General features: G+C 34.9%; 1 protein-coding gene across 1 annotated transcript; it reads left to right on the top strand.

Annotated features, from left to right (window-relative positions):
• Positions 1-445: 445 nt before the first annotated feature.
• LOC115721200 (respiratory burst oxidase homolog protein B) lies at positions 446-22031 on the top strand. The gene is made up of 13 exons (XM_030650459.2): positions 446-834; positions 936-1275; positions 1829-2003; positions 4994-5042; positions 5194-5307; positions 11573-12001; positions 12128-12559; positions 12645-12740; positions 12843-12958; positions 13073-13175; positions 13305-13354; positions 13673-14181; positions 21627-22031. The coding sequence occupies exons 2-13, from the start codon at positions 951-953 to the stop codon at positions 21734-21736; spliced, it is 2508 nt and encodes an 835-aa protein (XP_030506319.2). The 5' UTR covers positions 446-834; positions 936-950; the 3' UTR covers positions 21737-22031.
• The last annotated feature ends 1664 nt before the right edge of the window (positions 22032-23695 follow it).

Raw genomic sequence — 23695 nt, 5'->3', positions numbered from 1 at the left:
TAGAAATTGACATGAATACTTTAAACGACTGTTTAAAAAAAAATATATATATATATATAAAAAAATCATTTTTGTAATGGTGACTGTACTTGCACCTAGAAAAAAGATGGTGATGAGTTTCAACATGTTGCTAAAAAATTAAACAAGCAAAAAATGGACATCCTTAATACACCTAAATTTAAGCATCCTTTCTCTTATTATAATCTCTTTCTTTTTTATAATCGTTTATGTTATAATTATTTAAGATATTTTGTAAAAATTTTAAAAAATTTAAAATAATATACAATATTAAAAATACTATTGAAAGAATATATAATGTACACTTTGGAAGTTTGTCCTCTCTTATATCTCTAATAAAATAATAAACTATATATTTTTGAATTTCAGTTATAATAATATGTGAATTAAATTATATATATTTTTACAATAATTTATGAAATAAATATTAAGCAGCCAAAAGTATAAATAAAAGGGAATCAAGACAGCTAGGCAGGCGCATTGCTCATCACCTATATAAAAAGAGATTTTGGTGATCATGTTTTATAAATAAATAAGATTATATTATTATTTTCTCCCAGCGAGGAGAGTTGACTTTCTTATTCTTGTTCGTTGACTTTCTTCTTATAATTTCTTAATTTTAGTTATAAACTTCTCATCACCATTATTACGGAAAACACCATATGACAGACCACACTCACATATATTATTTCTCTCAATGAAAGGGAAAAAGATTAATTATTAACATATACAATCTGTTAATCATATATATTATTTGATAGATACAAATAATTATTCAAGCACCAATCTTCAATATAGCCAATAAATTCATCACCCGTACGTTGCAGTAAAGTTTAATTCATTAATTCATCTACTCTGTACATAACTATAATTTCGGTTATATTTATATAATAGAAACATGTTCATTTTACTTACAGAAGGGTTCAACTAAAATGGAAGAGATCAGCCTTAGCAGTGATGGAATCGGCCGGTACAGGTTAGTCGGCGGCGGCGGTGGGAGCCAGCCGACTGAACATCAAATCGAGAAGAAGCTTAAATCGTCCTCATCCTTGTCCCTTAGGATCCGCCAAGTGTCGGAGGAGCTTAACAGACTTAAATCCATGAAAAGTTCAGGCGCAGCCCGACCAGTCATGAGTGGACTCAAATTCATTACCAAGAAGAACCATGGGAAAGAAGGCTGGGCTGGGGTCGAAAAACGATTCGATACATATGCCAACGATGGACTCCTTGATAGATCCAACTTTGGCAAATGCATTGGTACATAATACATATTTTTGGAAAATTCTTAGTTAGACTGTACCAATATTTTCTATTTTGGGGCACTCAAATACTAATTTAGTTTTTTTCAGATTAAAGCTTATTATATTAAGTACTACTTAAATAATTTATATTTGCCGGAAATGATATTCATATTGCATATATGTAACATGCATATTTTTTTTTATCATTTATAACTTAGGAATAAATAAATCTTCATTTTTCCTTAAAAAAAGTCTTCATTTTCAACCCTATTTTTTTTAAATAAATCACACTAAATATAACATTTATCCAACAATTAGTCATATATAAATATTATAACTATAATATACAACAATTATAACTAACCTTTTTATGTACCTCAACTAAAAAATACACAACTATATTGCAGCAAAAGTAACCATCTCCCTAACTAATAAGAATATTCCCATTTGTAGTTGATTTTTAATTCCAAGTTAAATTTCGGTTTTGATTATTTTTTTTTTCTGTTGGAATAAGGAAAAGGAATGTTTATGTAAACATTTTTGCAAAAAAAAAAAAAAAAACTTTACAGGAATGGATGATGAGAAACAGAAGAATTCGAGTAAGTACGCGATGGATTTGTTCGATGCAGTGGCTGCCAGGAGACATATCACACGATTGTCTATAAACAAAGCTGAACTATATGAATTTTGGGAGCAAATCACAGATGAAAATTTCGATTCTAGGCTGCAAACTTTCTTTGATATGTAAGATTTATTATAATGTTTTAATTTAGATACTTATTTCAAATCGTTTCTTTAAACCAAATATAATTGCTAAAGGGCTTTCAAATATCTTTATATATTAAAAGTGTCTATCTAACGGTAATTCTTGGTTTAACAGAATATACTTAAAAATAAAAGAATATTCGGTTAAATTTAACGATTAGGTTTGATCTCCCGTTAACAAATAAACCCAATAATTAAACCCAAAAAATTAAACAATCTTTTAAATATTAATAATCTTTTTTTAAATTAAAAAAATCATCTTAGCCACATATCTCTCTAACAAACCTATCTTGGGAGAATATTAATATATTTTTTTTATTTATTTTTTAAAAAAGAAAAATATTTATATATTAAAGTTAACCTCACGTTATCTAATGTTTTCTCTGGATAAGCATAAGAAGCAGAAATACAACTTCTATCTTTGTGTGATTGCAGATATACCACTTCTGTCATTGACCCACTTTTTAGCTTTATAAATGGAGATGTTCATATAATATTAACACTTTACATAATATTTATAGATATAAACTTACATTACATGCTATGTTAAAAAAAGAACTAAATAGAATAATATACTACTCCAATAATAAATTTATTTACAATTTTATAATTACACTAATATTATTTTTAATACGTTATTAAATAATATTTCAAATATAAATATTTAATTTTTTCAAACAAAAAATTTGTAATCTTTAAAAATAAAATACATTCAAAATCTTAAATAAAACTAGCAATACGTGGCTCGGCACGTACATTCACCTAGTATATATATATGAGTATACTTTTAATAGGTATTATCCGTATTTTATTTTTGACCATTGGATCAAAAATCTAATGGTTAATATTTATAATCATTAATTAAATATTAAAAAATTAATACTTCCTATTTTGTTATTCTCTATATTCCTAAAATAAATAAAACTATTAATAGAAATAAAAAAAATTATAAATGGAATTGTTATTTAAAAAATAAAACACACTACAAAACTAACAAACTATTTTTTTTAATAAAAATCATTTTAAAGATTAAAAAGAAAATAAAAATGTATATTTATCTTTTTATAAAATTTCTTCAAACTAAATTCTAAATTGCATTACTGAAAACAAAAAAAAAATAATAATTTTAAGCTTTAAACTGTAATACATATAAAATGTATAAGATTTTTTCTAAACCTAAAATCTTTAATTTTGTAATAATTAACAATTATTTATATGTTTTTATTTTTTAAAAAATACTTGAGCTTACCAAATCTATAAGAACAAAACCAATGAAGAAAATTTTAACAAAAAAAAAAAAAAAAAGAAGGAAAAAAAAAGTATCATAAACATTATTGAATAATGGCAATTGCCAACACAAGAATTTTAGCACAAAAAATTATATTTGACCCCTAGACAAGATTATCATCTTCCACAATCCTAAAAATATAAATAATGAACAACACCTCATTAGTTATTGTAGGAGAATGATGCATGGTAATATCAAAAAATTATTTGATAATAATAATATTTCTCTAACAATGATAGCTTAAGTAAGAACTAAGAAGATTGTAGCGTTTTATTTTAAGAGTATGAATAATATTATTATTAAGACAATTAGATTCCACAATCAAGCTATTATTCTCCTAATAAAAAAAACACATAAATATACATGTAAATGATTTTTTTTTTTACAATAATAAATTATTTATAAACTCACAATTTCATAAAATAATAAAGTAGTAATTTTAATTAATTTTTAAAAATAATTTATATTTTTTTTTCAAACTATTAATTGTAATTATTATTTCTAATTTTATGAAAAATAAATATAATTTTTTTTAAAAAAAAGTAATTGTTAGAAACTTGCCATAAAAGGTTATTAGATTGTTACTTTATTAATTTTTTAGTTCCCATCAATAGGTATTACCCATTAAGAAGTGTTCCATATATATATATATATACTAGATAAATGTTACGTGTCAAGTCACGTATGTTAATTTTATTTTAGTTTTTAGTTTTTTTTAATATCATAATTTAAAATTAATAATATTCACTGTAGTGTTAATCATTGAAATTTGAAAGCATAATAGTGATTTAAATAAAAAAAAAATTACTATTATACTGTGTAATAGTAATTAAAAAAAATACTATTATTCGTCCTAAATTTATCTTCGCAATTAATGAAAATGCTCATTAAACTATCAAAACATTCGAATTTAATTTAAAATTTAACTAATTCTAAATATCAAAATTTGAAAATAATTTTTATTAAAAAAATAAACAATATGAACAAATTATCACTCAATAATTTTTCATAAACCAAGAATTTTGTTATATAGCCACATTTTATATAAAATAGATATATATATATATATATAGTGTCCAAAACACATGAGATATAAAATGTATTATATTATATGACATTTTTTTATAATATTTTTATTAATGTGTCACAAAAAAAAAATAATTTAATGATTATTATAGAGTATTAATTTATTTCCAAACAGAAAAGGTATTAATATTTACTTTTATATGTAATTTATTTGAAAATTTTGTACTACATTTACTATAATTTATATTAATTTTTCATCATATATATTACTTAAAGTATTTTTCCTATTTTTTTTTTAGAAATTTATATTTTGTCATCCCTTTTTATATAAAACAATTTATATTTTGTTATTAGCACATGGATACTAATCAAATTTATATTTATAAATCTATCAAAATATATATATATATATATATTTATAAAGTAATCATTTAATTTTCATTCTCAGTGCAGTCAAATAGAATTATTTAGTTAGTTTGGTTTTTTTAGTACCACAATTTAGATATCTTTAAAATAAAAATTTAAAAGAGAAAGAGAGGAGATTTTAAGTTCAAATAACTTTCCCAATAGTATCAATTTTGTTGGTGACTGACTAGTACTTTAATTTTCTCTTTTATAAAGAATAAATCATCTAAGAATTGCAACTGTTTTTCAGGGTGGACAAAGACTATGACGGCAGAATCAATAAAGAAGATGTGAAAAATGTAAGCTTCTTCTATAGTCAAAAATAGAAAGCAAAAAAATGTAGATAGTAAAAATATTATTAAGATCAGTACAAGTAGCACAAATAAATTTATGACCTGAACATGCTGATTATTGATTTTTGTTTTTATTTTTTACTATTTGATAATGCAGATTATTAAGCTTAGTGCCAATGCAAACAAGTTAACTAACATTGAGGAAGCTGCTGAAGATTATGCAGCACTTATTATGGAAGAGCTAGACCCAGACGATCTTGGCGTAATTGAGGTCTAGATATATATAAATAAATAAATATGTACATAAAAAAAATATAAAAAAAAGTGTTATGGGATTTGAATCTATGACTTTAGACATTATATCATCCACATCAACTAATTAAGCTATAAATATTCATTATTTATAATATACTTAAATTTTAATAATTTTTTTTTTATTTTTTTTATTTTGGGCTCCCAAAAAGTATGGGCCCTAAGCACGGGCCTAGCCCACCTATACTAGGGCCGGCCCTGTATATATGTACATAGTTTTAGAATCCATAGATATAAATAAAAATCGCATTTAAAAAGATACGATGAAGAAAAACTCTAAAATTGATACAATATAGTCCTCTCTAGAAGTTTTTCTAAGATTTTTCTTCTGAAAAACGCAATTAATCGAAGGAGCCTACCAAAACTAATTCTCCTAATTTTTCTTTTCTAGTCCCATTTTAACATTTTAATTTGGACAAGAAAATTTTAATAAACATCTCAAGTCATCACCAACATATGTCTGTCAAGAGAAGTTTTAACTGTTTTGGTTTTCTGTTATTAGTTACAACAGTGTTTGTTAGTTTTTCTGTTATTTGATTGTAACGGTTTCAGCTGTTGTAACAGCTTCTCATTTTGCTTTTCCAACTCTGTATATAAACACTTGTAATCCTTCTCTTGATGTATGTATAGAAACAATTCATTCTTTCCTTTATTGTTTCTTCACATGGTATCAGAGCATTCTCTTTCTCTTTCTCTTTGCTCTCTTCGTCTCTTTTCACTCAAGCCTTTCGTTCATGGCTGATAATGGAGGTTCGTCTCAAACTGTTACTCAAAATCTCACAACTAATCTTCCACGCTCCGCTCCTGTAACCTTCTCACATTCTCTCTCGGTCAGATTGGATGAACACAATTACCTTCCATGGAGGCATCAGGTCTTTGCAGCTATTAAGGGCAGTCGACTTCAACATCACCTCGATCCTACTCGAACTCCTCCCAAGTTTCTCTCCAATGAAGATCGACTGCAAAATCGGCAATCTCCTGAATACGAAAGCTGGGATCAACAAGACAGCATATTGGTTTCTTGGTTACTTTCCTCAATGGCCGAAAAGATCCTTACAAGAATGGTGGGATGTGAATCTGCAGCACAAATCTGGGAAACACTTCGAGTCTACTACACGGCACTAAACAGGGCTAACATTGGCAAGTATAAAACTCAGCTAAGAAACTCAAAGATGCAGGGGTCTCTCAACGATTTTCTATTAAAGATTAAAAGCCTTGTTGATCTTCTTGCTTCAATTGGTCACCCAATGTCAGCTCAAGATCATATTGAGGCAATCTTTAATGGACTTTCGAGTGAATACAATGTGTTTGTAACTTCGGTGAATACCAGGCTTGATGCTTACACAGTTGCAGAAATAGAGGCTTTACTCATGGCTCAAGAAGTCAGGCTCGAAAAAGACTCCACTGATCTGGACATCAACAAACCAGAAGCCAATTTGGCTCACACCAAGCCATACACAGGTGGTCGAGGTACTTTCTCATCACCTCATTATCCCTCTTCAGTTTCTTCTCCATATAATCCTATGTTTAGAGGTTATTATCCCCAATATGGACCACCTGGCACTTTTTCTGCAACTCATCCTCCACCAGGTTTTGTTTCTAATCAAAACAATGGTCAAGCTCGTGGTTATCAGCCTGGCCGTGGCAACATGTCCCAGACCAAAGGACCCAATGTGTCTACAAAAGGACAATATTCTGCTTGGGGACAAAAACTTCAGTGCCAACTGTGCCACAAAATGGGTCACACGGCTCAAAAGTGTTTTTACAGGTTTGATAAAACCTTCACTGGTCCAGAAACTTTTCAAGGGTTTTCAGGCAGTGCCAATCTTGCTGAATGCTCTCATCTTTATGCTTCTCCTGAAGTGGTTCAAGACAGCAGCTGGTATCCAGACTCAGGTGCCACTCATCACCTCACTCCTAATCCTCAAAACTTAATCTACACCTCGGACTACACAGGAGATCAGCAAATACATATGGGAGATGGATCTGGTCTAAATATCCAACACATTGGTAAATCCTTTATCCTTTCTCCTTTTCACTCTCAACAACTTGTATTAAACAATTTGTTGCATGTACCCAACATCACTAAGAATTTACTTAGTGTGTCTCAATTTGCCCAAGATAACTTTGTTTATTTTGAGTTTCATCCATCTTACTGTTGTGTCAAAGATCAGGTCACTCAGAGGACCTTGCTGGTTGGGAGGCTTGATCAAGGTCTCTACAAGTTTGACTCTATTCAACTACAAAATCTTGCCACAAATAGGTGCTCTGTATCACAACCCGAGTCACCTACACTTTCCAATCCAAAAGATCAATGTAATAGTGTCACTATACCACCAATCAATTCTCAATTCTCTCTTTGGCACAATAGACTAGGGCATCCCACTGCCAAGATTGTACAAAGTGCCTTGTCATCTTGTAACATCAAAATAAGCAATAAAACTGATGCTAATTTTTCTGATCTTTGTGCTGCATGTTGTTTAGGCAAACATCATAAATTCCCTTTTCCTAATTCTACTACAGAATATACTGAACCTTTACAACTTTTGCACTCAGATCTATGGGGCCCTGCTCCTATTGTCTCCTCTAGTGGATACAAATATTACATTAGTTTTATTGATGCTTATTCTAGGCACACCTGGATCTATATGTTAAGAACCAAATGTGAGGCCTTACCAACCTTTATCACTTTCAAAGCTCAAGTTGAGTTGCAACTTGGCTACAAGATTAAAAAGCTTCAAACTGATTGGGGTGGGGAATATCAAGCTTTCACACAACTCTTAAATGAAAATGGGATTATTCACAAATTATCTTGTCCTCACACACATGAACAAAATGGGGTAGCTGAACGCAAACATAGACACATAGTAGAAAGTGGGTTAACTCTCTTAGCTCACTCTTCTCTACCTTTAAAATATTGGGATGAGGCTTATCGTACTGCAGTGTTTTTAATCAATCGAATGCCTACTCCTAAACTTCAGCTTAGTACTCCTTTGGAAGTTCTCTTTAATGTCAAACCTGACTATAATATGCTAAGAGTTTTTGGTTGTTTGTGTTATCCCAACCTTAGGCCCTACAACAAAGTCAAATTAAATTTTAGATCCACCCCATGTGTCTTTCTTGGATATAGTTTGTCTCACAAAGGGTACAAGTGCTTATCCAAAGATGGTAGAGTTTATATATCACGTGATGTATTGTTTGATGAAACCATTTTTCCATATGCTACAGCTGCTATTGCATCTCACAATCACCCTACTACTCCTCTACCTACTAGTCTAATACCTGCCTTTTCCAACAGATCTCTCTTTGGTCCAACAGTACCCTCCCTAACCAATCAAACAGTCCCTACTCCTCTTCAAAATGCCACTGTTGCACCCACTCCTCAACCCGTGCCATGTCCTGTCACTATCACACCAGTACCTCCTTGTCCTACCACTGTAGGACAGTCCACACCAACGGCTATTACACCTCAGTCCACCACAGTACCTACCATGACCCATATTCCTACAGACAATACAGCTTTGTTACCCCCAACTGCACCTACATTGACTGATCCACATCCCACAGCTCCCAATGTTACTCAAAATCAACATCCAATGTGTACTCGATCAAAATCAGGAATAAGAAAGCCAAGAGTCTTAATGGCTTCTCTTTATCCCAAGACAGTCAAAGCTGCTATGCAAAATGAAAAATGGCTTAAAGCCATGGATGTTGAACATCTAGCCTTACTAAAGAACAAGACTTGGATCCTTGTCAATCTTCCTGAAGGAAGAGAACCCATAGGCTGCAAATGGGTTTATAGAATAAAAGAAGATGAAGAGGGTAACATCATTCAATTCAAAGCAAGGCTAGTTGCTAAAGGCTATCATCAACAACCAGGGTATGATTTTAATGAAACTTTTAGTCCTGTCATCAAACCTATCACCATAAGAATAGTGTTAACAATTGCTCTTACAAGAGGTTGGGCTGTCAGACAATTAGATGTTAATAATGCTTTTCTTAATGGTGATTTGCATGAAGAAATCTACATGGTTCAACCACCTGGTTTTGTTGATCAATCGGCTCCTCACAAAGTGTGTAAACTCCAAAAGGCAATTTATGGGTTGAAGCAAGCCCCAAGGGCTTGGTTTGAAAAGCTATCTTCAGTCTTGCTCTCTTTGGGTTTTGTCTCGGCTAAAACAGATTCATCCTTGTTTGTTAAGGTTCATTCTTCATATATTTTGTATGTTCTAATATATGTTGATGATATCTTAATAACTGGTTCTAATGATGCTCAAGTTAATGCTTTGATAACCAGGTTACACTCCTCATTTGCTCTCAAAGATCTTGGTTTTTTGAATTACTTTCTTGGTATTAAAGCATTACCTACAGCTACTGGTTTATTATTGTCACAAAAGAAATACATTCAAGAACTGTTATGCAAAGCCGAAATGCAAGGAGCAAAAACACACAACACTCCAATGAACAGTGGTCTTAAGCTCTCCAACTATGGTAGCGATCCAGTTACTGATCCCACTTTTTACAGATCCATAGTAGGAGCATTACAATATGCAACAATCACAAGACCAGACATAGCCTTTAGTGTTAACAAGGTATGTCAATATATGCATAATCCTCTTCAATCTCATTGGGTTGCAGTCAAAAGGATTCTGAGATACTTGGCTGGAACTCTTGACTATGGACTCAAGCTCAATAAGGTCACCAATTTGCAACTTGAAGCATATTGTGATGCTGATTGGGCATCTGATCCAGATGATCGAAGATCAACAACTGGATTTTGTGTTTTCCTTGGTGAAAACTTAATCTCCTGGCAGTCCAAAAAGCAACCTACAATCTCTAGATCTTCCACAGAGGCTGAATTTCGAAGTCTTGCTGCTGTTGTTTCTGAACTCACCTGGGTTCAATCTCTGTTAACAGAACTTCATATTCCTCCTACACCTTCCCCATTGGTTTGGTGTGACAACATCAGTTCGGTTATGCTAGCAGCCAATCCAATACTTCATGCTCGAACAAAACATATAGAAATTGATCTATATTTTGTTCGAGACAAGGTCCTCAACAAACAACTTCAAGTTCAGCATGTGCCTTCTGAACATCAGCTAGCCGACTGCCTTACCAAGCCCATCTCAAGCAATAAGTTCTCTGTTTTTCGCACCAAACTCTGTGTCTCTTGTTCAGAGGACACTTCGTTTGAGGGGGGCTGTCAAGAGAAGTTTTAACTGTTTTGGTTTTCTGTTATTAGTTACAACAGTGTTTGTTAGTTTTTCTGTTATTTGGTTGTAACGGTTTCAGCTGTTGTAACAGCTTCTCATTTTGCTTTTCTAACTCTGTATATAAACTCTTGTAATCCTTCTCTTGAGTAATGTACAGAAACAATTCATTCTTTCCTTTATTGTTTCTTCACAATGTCTAGGTTGCGGCCTAACATGCATTAGCTATATATGCATGAACTATCAGGTCTAGGCTGGGACTTGGACTTTTTCTAGGCCAAGAGTCTGACTTTCTCTTTAGTATTCTTTGACAGCTACTAATTAGTATTTTGACAGTACCTCTCTCGTTATAACTCATAATTAGACAACTCAAGATGCTATGGAGAGCTAAAAAAGAGTTCTATAACTTCTATTTTTGTAAGTTTGTAAAGTGAGGAAATCATGTTTCAAAATGTTGAAGTTTCAAAATTGCATTATTAAGCATAAACGAAGTGTGCTGAATATTTTCAACTTAGTACTTTTGACTCATAATATATAAAGTTCTAGACTCAAAAGCTAAATCTATCATCTTCATCATATAAAATATGTTTTTTCTTATTTCAATTCATATCATGCAATTGTTAAAACCTTAAGCTAGAAGGAAACAAGTCGAAACAAACACAATACTTAAGTGAAAATAAGTAGATATCATCTAAAAAGGACTCTCTAAGTAACAATAAATATCAACCTAAACCATCATGGCCTACTCTTTAAGCTCTACTCTTGGAGGAGTCTTTCCCTCAATTCCTTTAAGTTTCAGCCTAAGGAGAGAGGTATTAATTAAGTTCAAGTACTTTACAAATAATTCAGGGAGCAAAATCCTATAAGTTTTATAGTTTAGGGGTAAAATTTTTATTTATTCCTAAATATATAAAAAAAATCATAAAATACCTCGTACAAGTTTTTCATTTGATAAGGCTAGCTCTGCTTTTAAGAAAAGCCCAATAATGTGGTGGCCGTACTTTGTTGATGCAGCTATACCAATTGGAAACTCTACTTCAACAAGGCATTCTAGAGAACCCAAGGAAGAAGAAGTTGGATCATGAGAATAAAGAATCCAACACCATAAAACGATACCACAAAGGTCGGTTCAAGCAACTTGTAATCAACATGTGGAGAGGTTTTTGGATTGTAAAGGAGAACTGGAGACGTATTTGGGTAGTGGGGTTGTGGCTTGCCATATGTGTAGGTCTTTTCACGTGGAAGTTTATCCAATACAAAAATCGAGCCGTGTTTGAAGTGATGGGCTATTGTGTTACCACTGCTAAAGGTGCTGCCGAGACTCTCAAGTTCAATATGGCTCTAATTCTCTTACCTGTTTGTAGAAATACCATAACATTGATCAGGACCAAGACAATGTTGGGAGTAGTGGTTCCGTTCAATGATAATATCAACTTTCACAAGGCAATATCATCTATACTATTTCTAATTACATATGTCTCTATTTTGATAAAGATATCACAGTTTTATTTTCTTAATTATGGAAAAGTAGTGGTGTGTGTTATTTAATATAAATATTTATTATTATAGGTGATTGCTGGCGGGATTGCAATTGGAGTTGGTGTTCATGCAGGGGCACACTTAACGTGTGATTTTCCTAGGCTGCTACATGCAACTGATGAGCAATATAAGCCAATGGAACAATTCTTTGGGAAAGAACGACCCAACAACTATTGGTGGTTCTTGAAAGGCACAGAGGGGTGGACTGGTTTGGTCATGGTGTTCTTAATGGTCGTTGCTTTCACCTTTGCACCATCTTTGTTCCGCCAAAATAAGCGAAAGCTACCCAAGGCCGTGATCAAGAGGCTACCTAAGGCCCTCAAGGGCCTACCTGAGGCCCTTCAGAAGTTCGGTGGTTTCAACACCTTTTGGTATTCTCACCACTTGTTTGTCATTGTTTACATCCTCTTTCTAGTTCACGGTTACTATCTCTACTTATCTAAGAAGTGGTACAAAAAGACTGTAAGAACAACTAATTCTTTTAAATATTATTCCTTTGGTAATTTCTAAAATCACAATTTTGATGTTCTAATAAAATTGTTGTTAGACATGGATGTATGTAGCTGTTCCAATCCTTTTATATGCCTGTGAACGTTTAATTCGAGCATTTAGATATGGTTTCCAAGCAGTGAATATCGAAGAGGTATGCAACTATAGTTAATTAATCTTCTTTCTTCCAAGGAATAATGTATATATATAAAGTAATACTGATAAAAGATTAATACCATATGTTTTTAATGTACAGTTTAAAGTGTTTCCTGGAAATGTTCTAGCCCTACAAATGTCGAAACCTCAAGGATTTGAATACAGTAGTGGGCAATACATATACTTGAATTGTTCATTTATATCTCCTTTTGAGTGGTAACTTGAGTAATTGAAACCTATAGCTGTATTCTTATTGCTATATTGTTGTTATTTTGATTATGATAATAATTGATCATCTAATTATAAATAATATATATATGTTTAAATCAGGCATCCCTTTTCACTTACTTCGGCTCCTGATGACGATTACTTAAGCGTCCACATTCGCGGATCGGGTGACTGGACAAAAAAACTCAATTCCACTTTCTCAAAAGTTAGAATCTATTTTTCTATGTAGCTAATCAAAATCTGATATATTTTTTTCCTTAAACCAGAAATACATATATATATATAAAAATATATAAATGCATGCATAATCTTGGTATGATGTGTATTGTTGTAGTTATGTGAGTCTCCATCTACTAATCAAAGTGGCTTCAGTGGTCTACCAAGGTATGTACATCTAATTATGTACTATCCAATCGATCACTATTTTTAGCTATTTCAGAACATATTCATTCATTCTTCATTTATTTATACCTACTAATATGATCACTAATATTCTGTTCTTCCAAACTCATTTACTCACGCTAGAGTATGTGTGTGGAAATATTATTAATAATAATACCATACCCTATTCTCCACTCATTATCAATGAAATGAAGCCTCATATATGCACATATACATCTTAATTGCCATACACGCTAATAATATTTTACTTTTTCAATAATATTTCTTTATTCTAACAACGAGAATATTGATTAAGTTTAGGCTCTTAATTGATGGAGCGTTCGGTGCGCCAGCACAAGACTATAAAGAGTACAAAACTATCCTTCTTGTAGGACTTGGAATTGGCGCCACTCCTCTCATCAGCATTGTAAAAGATGTGCTTAACAAGACTAAGCAAAAGAATGAAAACGAATTAAACGAAATGGAGAGTGGAAATAAGAGGGAAAATAAAAAACCTAGTTTTGCAACGGAACGAGCCTACTTTTACTGGAGCTCCAGAGAAGAAGGCTCGTTCCAATGGTTCAAGGGTGCGATGGATGAGGTGGCTGAGAAGGACATCGACCACATGATTGAGGTCCACAACTACTGTACTAGTGTATATGAAGAAGGAGATGCTCGCTCAGCTTTCATTACTATGCTTCAAACTCTTTATCATGCCAAGAATGGACTTGATGCTGTGTCACAAACAAGATTCAAAACCCATTTCTCAAGACCAAATTGGGAGGATGCTTTCAACAACATAGCAGCTAAGCATGTCGATCAAAAAGTTGGTACGTACTATTTCATTGTTTTTCGTTTGATTTCAACATGAGACTATGTATATTTTGAGGAATGTTACGTGCACGATTTTCTTTTTCTTTTCTTTTTTTTTTTTGAAGAATATATACACAAAAATTATGCACGAAAGTATATATGATATTCAAAATAACACAATTTGCTTCATATAAGACCCACAACTTTACAAATATACAATGTGATATCATTGTATATAATTATTACTTTGGTGCACAAACATTTAATTACATTAAAATAAAATGTGAAATTCTGTAACCAAATTAATTTTTTTTGTAAAATGAATCCCATTAAATAGAAAAAAAAAATTAATATCACATGTAGCTAGTGTTTTAGTATAAATTTATGTGTGTACACATACATACAAAAAAAATTATACAATTCAGGGGTATCTCAAGATGATAAGAGGTTTAGGGCAAAAATTTTTAAGAGAGGTCTTTCCCTTTTATAAAAATTAAAAATAAGTATTAATTAAATTTTAATGTAGTATCACTTTTAATTCTTTTATCTGTATATAATAAATAATTTTTTGGTACCTAAGCTAACTCGATAAAATGATATTTAATTATTAAGATCATCTCTTTTGAATTGATACATATTTTAGTACTTTTGCAAATAATAATAATAATAATAATAATAATAATAATAATAATAATGTGTTAGAAATTATACATATTTTTTTTAACATATGCTAACATTTGTATTTAAAAAAATACGTGTATAATAAATATACATTTTATTTATCATTAGTAGTATCTTTTTTTTTTCTTACATTAAGAGATGGGAGAATCGAACATATATAAGATCTCTTCTTTGTAAGAAGTATGAAATTATTATATTATGTCTATGGCCACATTATTAATACAGTACCGTTAAAAAAGAACTTTAATATCCTAAGAAACACTTTAATACGAATAATTAAGTTATAATATATATTGTATAAATATTTTATTTTTAAACAATATTTAATTTATTTATTATTATCTTGACAATTTTTTATTTTTATTAAGACCTTGAAATACTACTAAGGCTTTGAAATCAACAAAGTATAGTATCCCGTTAGTTTCGGAGCAAACGAAACAAACTGGGAATCGTAGTCCCTTCATGGGAAGGGTGAATTCGACCAATTCGATCGTGTTTTTTCTGGGATTTGCTGCGTTTTTCTGTGTGAATTCGATGGACTTGGAGCTTGTTAATCGGCTGGCTGAAGTGTTGGTGCTTGATGAGGGAGACAGACCTGTTATTTCTTTGAATAAAGCCGGCATTGAGGAAGGAAAGAAGCGAATGGACTTATGTCTCGTGGGTAAGGTTATTGGCCCTAGACCAGCCAATAAAGATGGTATTGAGAAGGCTATGAAGGGGGTATGGAAAATAAACCACTGATTTCAGGTGGAAGAGCTGAATTCCAAGAACGTATTCCGATTTTTCTTTGGGAGTCGAGAGGATAGGCAGCGAGTATATGGAGGCGGCCCTTGGACTATTGATAAGCAACTTATTTGTTTTGTAAAGCCGATGGGGCTGGGCAAAATTTCGAAGATGAATTTCGACTTCACTTCCTTTTGGATATCGATCAACAATGTCCCATTAGTGTGTATGACAGAATTGTTTGCAAGGGAATGGGGGGAGCGCATTGGAAAACTTGAAGACATTAAAATTGTGAACGGAATCATGAAGGTGAGAGTGCGTATTAACATCACCGAACCTCTTAAACGAGGATTACGGGTGGCGGTGGATGATCAAGGTAACGAGGTTTCTTTACTTTTTCAATATGAACATTTACCGAATTTTTGTTATGACCGTGGGATCATTGGGCATAAGGCCTTGGATTGCCCATTGAAAGACTTTGCTAGGGATAATCCCAAGTTCGATAGTGGGAGATTCGGTTCTCGGTTGTGTGCTCCGAGTTCGCCACCGCATGATCGTTTTCGGGTCCAGAGACATTGTGAGAGTTCTACTTCACATAGGCCAATTATGACTATGGGTGAAGCCTCGAGGATTGTTTCTGCGGTTGAGCGGAACCGGGTTCGTTATTCTGGCCCTACACCGGAGGAGCTGGCTCCTACCTCTGTGTTAGAGGCTCGTGAAAGGGAAGAAGTGGATAAGGAGGTGTCGGGTTCAAAGGGACCTGTGGCTCTTCCTGGGACCGTGGTATCTAATAAAAAAAAAGAAAAATTACCAATGGTTGTTGATGAGATAGGAGTGCCGAGTGTGCTCCCTGAAGTGGAGAGGGCAGAGGTGTTGTCGAAGGTTTCTTCAGTTGTGGATGGTTCGGCCGAAGTGGATACTGTGTTACCCATGGGTGTGAGTGGGAAGCAAGTGTCAAGTGGTGAGTGTTCTAAGGGTGGGGACAATGCTTCATCTCGGATTAGTGTGGATGTGGATGCCGTGGATGAGGTCATTGGTCACAGTAAGGAAAAATTGACTAAAGAAAAAAAAGGTAAAGGGGTTATAGATCATTCATCTCAAGATGAGATTTCTTTTCGCCATGCGCTTCCAAAAACGTTTGACCCTATTATAAAAGCGCAAAAAGCTAAGACTTGGAAGAGGCTAAACTCTGCTTCTGGTCGTGGCTCTAAAGGGGGTTCTAAACCGTCTTCTTTCCCTATTAGCCCTAAATTGTCACATGTTATGGTAGCTAATGCTAAATACAAGTTGAGTCCTAAGGTTGGTGGTGGTGGGAAGCGGAAAATGGATTTGGAGGGAGATGCCGAAAGTGTGAAAAAGGGACGTTTGGATGAGCAATCGGACATGGTCCCCGTGGATATGAATATGTTATTGGCGAAGCCTGCGGAGCAGGCTCGCCAAGAGCCATGAGTTTACTATGTTGGAACCCCCGGGGACTGGGGAATCCTGGTGCGTTGACTGCCTTGCGTACAGTTGTGCGTAAGTTCTCCCCAAGTTTAGTTTTCTTGTCTGAAACTAAACTTTATGGTGGTTGGGCGGAAGGTGTACAGCGACATGTTAATTTTCCTAATAGTATTCATGTTGATTGTGTGGGGAAAAGTGGTGGGTTGTTATTGTTGTGGAATGATGATTGGGAGGTATCGGTTAAATCTTTCTCTGTTGTCCACATAGATGCTTTGGTGCAATGTCCGGGTAGGAGTTTATGGAGGTTTACTGGGTTTTATGGGAATCCTAAGGCCAGTTGTAGATCCGAGTCTTGGAGATTATTGTGTCGGCTCAAGGATCTTTTTGATCTTCCATGGATATGTGGCGGTGATTTTAATGAAGTTCTGTCCATTAATGAGAAAAAGGGTGGTGCGGATCGTAGCTTATCTGCTATATCTGACTTCCAACAGACACTAGATAAGTGCTCCTTAGCTGATATGGGGTTTGAAGGGCAATGCTTTACATGGATTAATAAAAGACAAGGTGTGGCACATGTGCAAGAACGGCTTGATCGCTTTTGTTGCAACCAGGAGTGGCATAATTTGTTTCCTTCAGGTAGTGTCATTACTGGGGATTTCATTCATTCAGATCATAGGCCGGTGGTGGCTACCTTAGAAAATGTGGTTCGGGTTCAGAAGAATGATAAATCAAGGGGGTTCCGATTTGAAACGCATTGGTTGAAAGATGAGGAATGTCATGAAATTGTGAATCAGACTTGGTTGGTGCCTGATGGTCCGTTGGAGAGTCAAGATAGTATTATTGATATTTTTGGGAGGTGTGCGTCGATAGGTTGGGGCCGTGGAATAAGGGTAAGTTTGGTTCGATACCTAGGCTCGTGAGAGAGACACAGAAACAGTTGGATGATCTCCTTAGTGTGGCGGCGCCTTTGGTTCGAATGGAGGAGGTTAAACGGCTTGAGACTAAGCTTAATGATCTTTTATCCTGGGAGGAGTGTTATTGGAAGTTGCGGTCTCGTGCTGATTGGTTGGCCATGGGGGATAGAAATACTAAATATTTTCATAATAAAGCGACGGGTAGGAAGAAGAAGAATGCTATTGTGGAGATTATGACAGAAGATGGTCGGAAGTTGAGTGTCGAAGAGGATATTGTTGGTGAGATTGAGCGATATTTTGGTAAAATTTTTTCTTCGGCTTCTCCTACGGTGCAACAAGTGGAGAATGGGATTGCCAACATCGACACCCAAATAACTCCTGAGGAAAGCGCCATGCTTGAAACGCCTTTTTACGTGTGAGGATGTGTTGTGTGCGGTTCGTGCTATTGGTGCTACGAAGGCCCCCAGGCCGGATGGGTTTCATGCTATTTTCTTCCAGAAATATTGGGGTATTATTGGCCCTCGGGTTTCAGCTGTGTGTCTTGAAATTTTGAATGGTCATCAATCGGTTAGGAAGTTTAACAAGTTGAATGTTGTGTTGATTCCGAAAATCACGAAGCCTTCGTTTGTCAAGGAGTATCGGCCTATTAGTCTCTGTAGTGTCATGTATAAGATTGTGGCGAAGGCGATGGCTTTGAGGTTGAAAGGTACTTTATCACCACTGATCTCTTCGTTTCAGGGTGCATTTGTGCCGGGTCGAGCTATTCATGATAATGTTATGGTAGGCTTTGAATTGTTGCATTCTCTCTTTAAGAAGAATAATGGTGTTAGGGGGTTTATGGCCTTGAAATTAGATATGAGTAAGGCGTATGATAGGGTGGAGTGGTGTTTTTTACGTGCTATTATGGGTAAGTTTGGCTTTCCTGGTCGTTGGGTGGATCTCATTATGGATTGTGTAACTACGGCAGAGTATGGGTTTTTGGTGAATGGAAGGCCACGGGGTAGTGTGGTCCCGACTAGGGGGTTGTGACAAGGTTGTCCACTCTCACCTTATTTGTTTCTCTTTTGTGCTAAGGCGTTATCTTCCCTGCTTTGTCAAGCTGAAGTTAGTGGTGAGTTGATGGGATTTTGGTGCTCCAGGTCTGGGCCTCGGGTCTCTCATCTTTTCTTTGCGGATGATAGTTTGATATTTGGTAGAGCCAATGGGAGGGAGGCGGAGTCTATCCGTCGGATTCTGCAATGTTATGAGTATGCCTCTGGTCAGCAAGTCAATTTTGATAAATCTGCTATTACATTCAGTCCGAATGTCTTACCTGTGGATCGTACAAGTGTATTGGGTATATTAGGCTTGGGGTCAGTTGCTACTCATGATAAGTACTTGGGTCTACCAACGGTGATTGGGCGAAATAAGAAGCGAACTTTTGCGAGTATTTGTGACAAAGTCCAGAAGCGGGTCTGAGGGTGGAAGAGGAGTTTCTTCTCTGCTGGTGGTCGCGAGATTCTAATCAAGGCAATTCTGCAGGCTGTGCCCAACTATCTGATGAGTATGTTCCAGCTTCCTGTGGCTACTTGTGATAAGCTTCGTTCCATTATTTTACAGTTCTGGTGGGGTACTACGAATGATAAAAGGAAGATTGCCTGGGTGAAGTGGGAGAATGTCTGTCAGCCAAAATTGAAGGGGGGGTTAGGCTTTAAGGATCTTGTGCTCTTTAATCAAGCCATGGTTGCGAAACAAGTTTGGCGCTTAATGCAATCGCCACATTCGTTGGCTGCCCGTGTCTTGAAACACAAATATTTTCCCAATACATCTATTTTGGAGGCGAAGGACCGTCAAGGGTCGTCTCATTTGTGGTCAAGTTTGATATGGGGACTGAAGTTGTTGCAATCGGGGATGAGGAAAGTGGTAGGTGATGGCCAAAGTGTTGATGCGTTTCGGGATCCGTGGATTCCCCGTCCTAGATATTTTCGGCCTATCTCCCCCGCTCCTATTGATGGCGTGATGGTGAGTGAGTTGATTGGTTCGGAGGGGACTTGGGATGTACAAACTTTATCACAGTATTTTCTGAGTTTGGATATTGATGTTATCCTTGGTATTCCTCTGCGGGGGGGCCAATGTGAAGATGGGTGGTGTTGGCATTACAATTCAAATGGGTGCTATTCGGTGAAGAGTGGTTATAAGGTTGCGCTTGATATGGTGAGTGCGAGGAATGGGTGCTCTTCTGCGGATCTGGCTCATTGGTGGAATGGGATGTGGAACTTGAAGATACCACAAAAGGTCAAGATTTTTCTTTGGCGTATGTACCATCGGGCTCTTCCGACTAATTCCCAGCTTATTAAGCGTAAGCTTCTTGTTCAACCGCTTTGTCATAGATGCGGTGAGGAGACGGAGACTCCGGAGCATGCGTTAGTCTTTTGTTCTTCTTTATGTCCTTTGTGGTCTAAGCTCCTCGTTTGGAATGTCCTCAACCGTGGGCGGTTTGGGTCGTTATCGGAATTACTTGTTTATCTTTTTGAGGTGATCGAGCGCAGTGATTTTGCTTTGTTGGCTATGGTTTGGTGGTGGGTGTGGTATGATAGGAATTCTGTTTTGTTTGGAAAGAAGCAATCTAGGTTGGAGGTTATTGATGTGTTAGCAAGGGAGGCGTGGGAGGAGTTTTGTGGAGTGAGTTATGGGGGGGGGGGGCGGTTTGGGTGCTTCGTTTGGGGGTGTGGGTGGGAGAGGTGGTGGCGGTGGTGGTGATGGGACGGGGATGGATGGGCGGGGATGTGGGGAGCCGAGAGGGTGTAGGTGGTGGCCACCCGGGGATCGGGAGTTTGTGTTATCGGTGGATGCGGCTGTCACCCCGGGGAGAGGTTTTGCGGGGTTGGGTGGGGTCATTCGTGGCCATGCGGGGGAGGTGTGGGCTGCTTGGGCTGTGGGGGTTGTGGGTGACTTCCAGGTGGCGGTGGCGGAGCTTCTAGCTGTTCGTATGGGTCTTCTCTGGGCTACAAGATTGGGATTCGATGTGGTGCGGGTGGAGACGGATTCTTTTGTTGTGAGTTCTTGGATTAATTGTCTGGATAATATTCTAATGTATAAACCAATTGTTGATGAGATTCTTTCTCTTTTAGCTGCTGCTGGTGGTGGTTCTTGTTATGCCATTTCGCGTGATGCGAATGGTGTGGCCCACGCACTGGCTAAGTCTGTTACTAGTTCTATAGGGGTTCAAGTTTGGACAGATGTGTGTCCTAGATTTATTAGTGCTCCTGTAACAGCTGATTTGATTTGATTAATAACATACCTTCTTTCAAAAAAAAAAGAAATACTACTAAATATTATATATACACACCTTTTAATTTTCAAAATTACTAAAATGAGAGAAGGTAGGATCGAACCATTTACCTCACCATTGTCAGAAACCAATACTTATTCTTTGTGCTATAAGTTCTTATGTAATTATATCAATGAAATATTTATATATAACATATTTTTTTTATGTATATATATAACAATGTTAATTATTTTGGCTCCTAAAATTGTGGGGCCTTGGCCCGACTACCACACTCTCTAACCAGTCGTGACACAATTAATTAAATGAGAAACTACGTGACATAACTCTCTTAAATATTAATATATATTCTTAATATTATTTTATTTATTATTAATTCATCTATTTATTTTTTATGAAGGACTATTAATTTTAGACTTTTTAATTATTGCAGGAGTATTTTATTGCGGTCCAATTTCCGTAGTTCCAGATCTAAAGAAATTATGTTTAGACTTTTCTGTTAAAGGAAGCACCAAATTTGTTTTCCACAAAGAGAACTTCTAAATTAAGCAAATTCTTTGAAAATATTATGACCTTTATTTTGTATTTATTTTTATAGATACTTAGAGATAAAAAAGAGTAATCTCATCAAAAATCTATTAGGAGAATCATTTTAAAATAACATTCTTTTTTCTTTGAGATTGATATTGAGAGGGCAAAAAAAAAAAATTAGGAGAGAGACGAGATTAATATTAGTGTTTGCTGTATTATTATACTTCTTTTTGGCTTTGTATGTTTTTGAAAATGAGGTTTGGTTTTTTTTATTATCATTCTATCTTTGAGTATTTTATTGTATTTCTCTTAAGTACTATATCTATTCTATATAAAGTGTGCCTATATAACTGAATTCTTAGTTTATGAGAAATTCATGGGTGACTTTTTATTTATTTTTAATAAAATAATAAAATAATAAAATATTAAAATAAAAATAAAACAAATCCCATTAATATTTGAACTGATATTTGATGCTAATTATTCGAGAGTCACAACCCTCTTTCCTTCTTTATTCGAGAGTAATATATAGGTAAGTTTTGATTATATAATTGGTTTGTATAATGTCTTTTTCTTCTTGTGATTCGCGTTCGAAAGTTATTTAGTCGAGTTTCAATATTTGAGACTGAGGTAGTGTCTTCGAATAATTGGAGCTCATAATTAGATTCATCGAAATCATCACCACTTTCGTCATCGTCATAGAGGTAAAAATCAGCACCATCATCGTTATTGTCTCCCATGGTGAACCCACCCAAACGTAATATTAAACCTAAATAATTAATTTTAGGAATCACACTACCGATCTCTTTAACCAACAAAAAAGAAAAATTCAATATTATAGGAGATAACTTATTTTCAAAATAATTTGTTTAATTAAATATATTTTTAATTTATTATAAATGCACTTATCTTTTTTTTTTTTTTTGAATAAATTAACAATTAGCTAAAATAATTGCTGCAATCCAATATTCAAAAACAAAACACTGGTACTATCGTATAAAGGGCCACATAGTATTAATATATATATACTGTTATAGTGAGATTTCTCTCACCTAGAAACTCGAGACCAGACTCCTCTTTAAAGGACACGTGTATTCAGATTTCCAATGGAAGTTGAATGTCCGTGAGAGACTTCTCGAAGTTTAGACCTCGCTCAGGATAAAACCAGCGAGATACTGCGAGTGCGACTTAAGTCGCACCATGTAACCGCAATTCTCATCATGCAGGGTAGAACCAACTCGCATGTGTCAGAACATGTGCGAGTGTCCCCTCTATATTTCTGCGACAAGTATAGAGACCAACTCCCTATGATGCAGTTTGGTCCCAACGACCCAATAGCCCTGACAGACCAATATAAATTCGCATGTCCAGATTTTACTAGCTCCAACATGCGATATCTACAAGGGGCGATTACCTAAGGACGCAGACGTTCCAAACGTACTGGCGATCCTGCGAGCTCAACAAACGGAACATGAACAGTCAACTCGCAGATGCGGAAGACGCATACGTTGATGAACTTAGTAACTGTCACAAATTTATTAATGTTAACGTTGTGTGAGTTTAGTTATTTCAATTCAATGTATAAATAATGGATTAACAATGAATGTGATCCTTATGTAACCGATTGGACACCTACTTTGTATATAAAGGAGTGATCCACCATGAAAATGCACCTACGAATCCTTTGCTACAGTGGACTAAGTAGATCGAAATCTGACTGAACCACTATAATTCTTTGTCTTGTTTACTTTTTCCAGCCTTGTTGTTTGTTCTTGCATTCCCAGTTGAGTACTCGCCATTCTAGGTTGAATACTCGCACTTGTCATTTCCCTAAAAATTCTCTTTTATATCAATTAAATAGTACTTTTCGGTGTTGCGAAATTGACTCGACAACATTTGGCGCCGTCTGTGGGAAATTCGACTGAAAGATTTCATTCACTTCAAAGAACACTATTCATCATGGCTGGAAAT

Source organism: Cannabis sativa, chromosome 2 (assembly GCF_029168945.1).
Source record: "Cannabis sativa cultivar Pink pepper isolate KNU-18-1 chromosome 2, ASM2916894v1, whole genome shotgun sequence".
Taxonomy (NCBI): domain Eukaryota; kingdom Viridiplantae; phylum Streptophyta; class Magnoliopsida; order Rosales; family Cannabaceae; genus Cannabis; species Cannabis sativa.
The sequence above is the reverse complement of the archived record's forward strand: the minus strand, read 5'-3'. Positions and strand labels throughout refer to the sequence as shown.

Bases quoted from the DNA above. Each gene is read 5' to 3' on its own strand.
- LOC115721200 (XM_030650459.2), top strand. From the start codon at position 951: ATGGAAGAGATCAGCCTTAGCAGTGATGGAATCGGCCGGTACAGGTTA. The intron at 12,959-13,072 runs GTAACTTGAGTA...TGTTTAAATCAG, and splicing joins TTTATATCTCCTTTTGAGTG to GCATCCCTTTTCACTTACTT. The intron at 14,182-21,626 runs GTACGTACTATT...TAATTATTGCAG, and splicing joins GCATGTCGATCAAAAAGTTG to GAGTATTTTATTGCGGTCCA.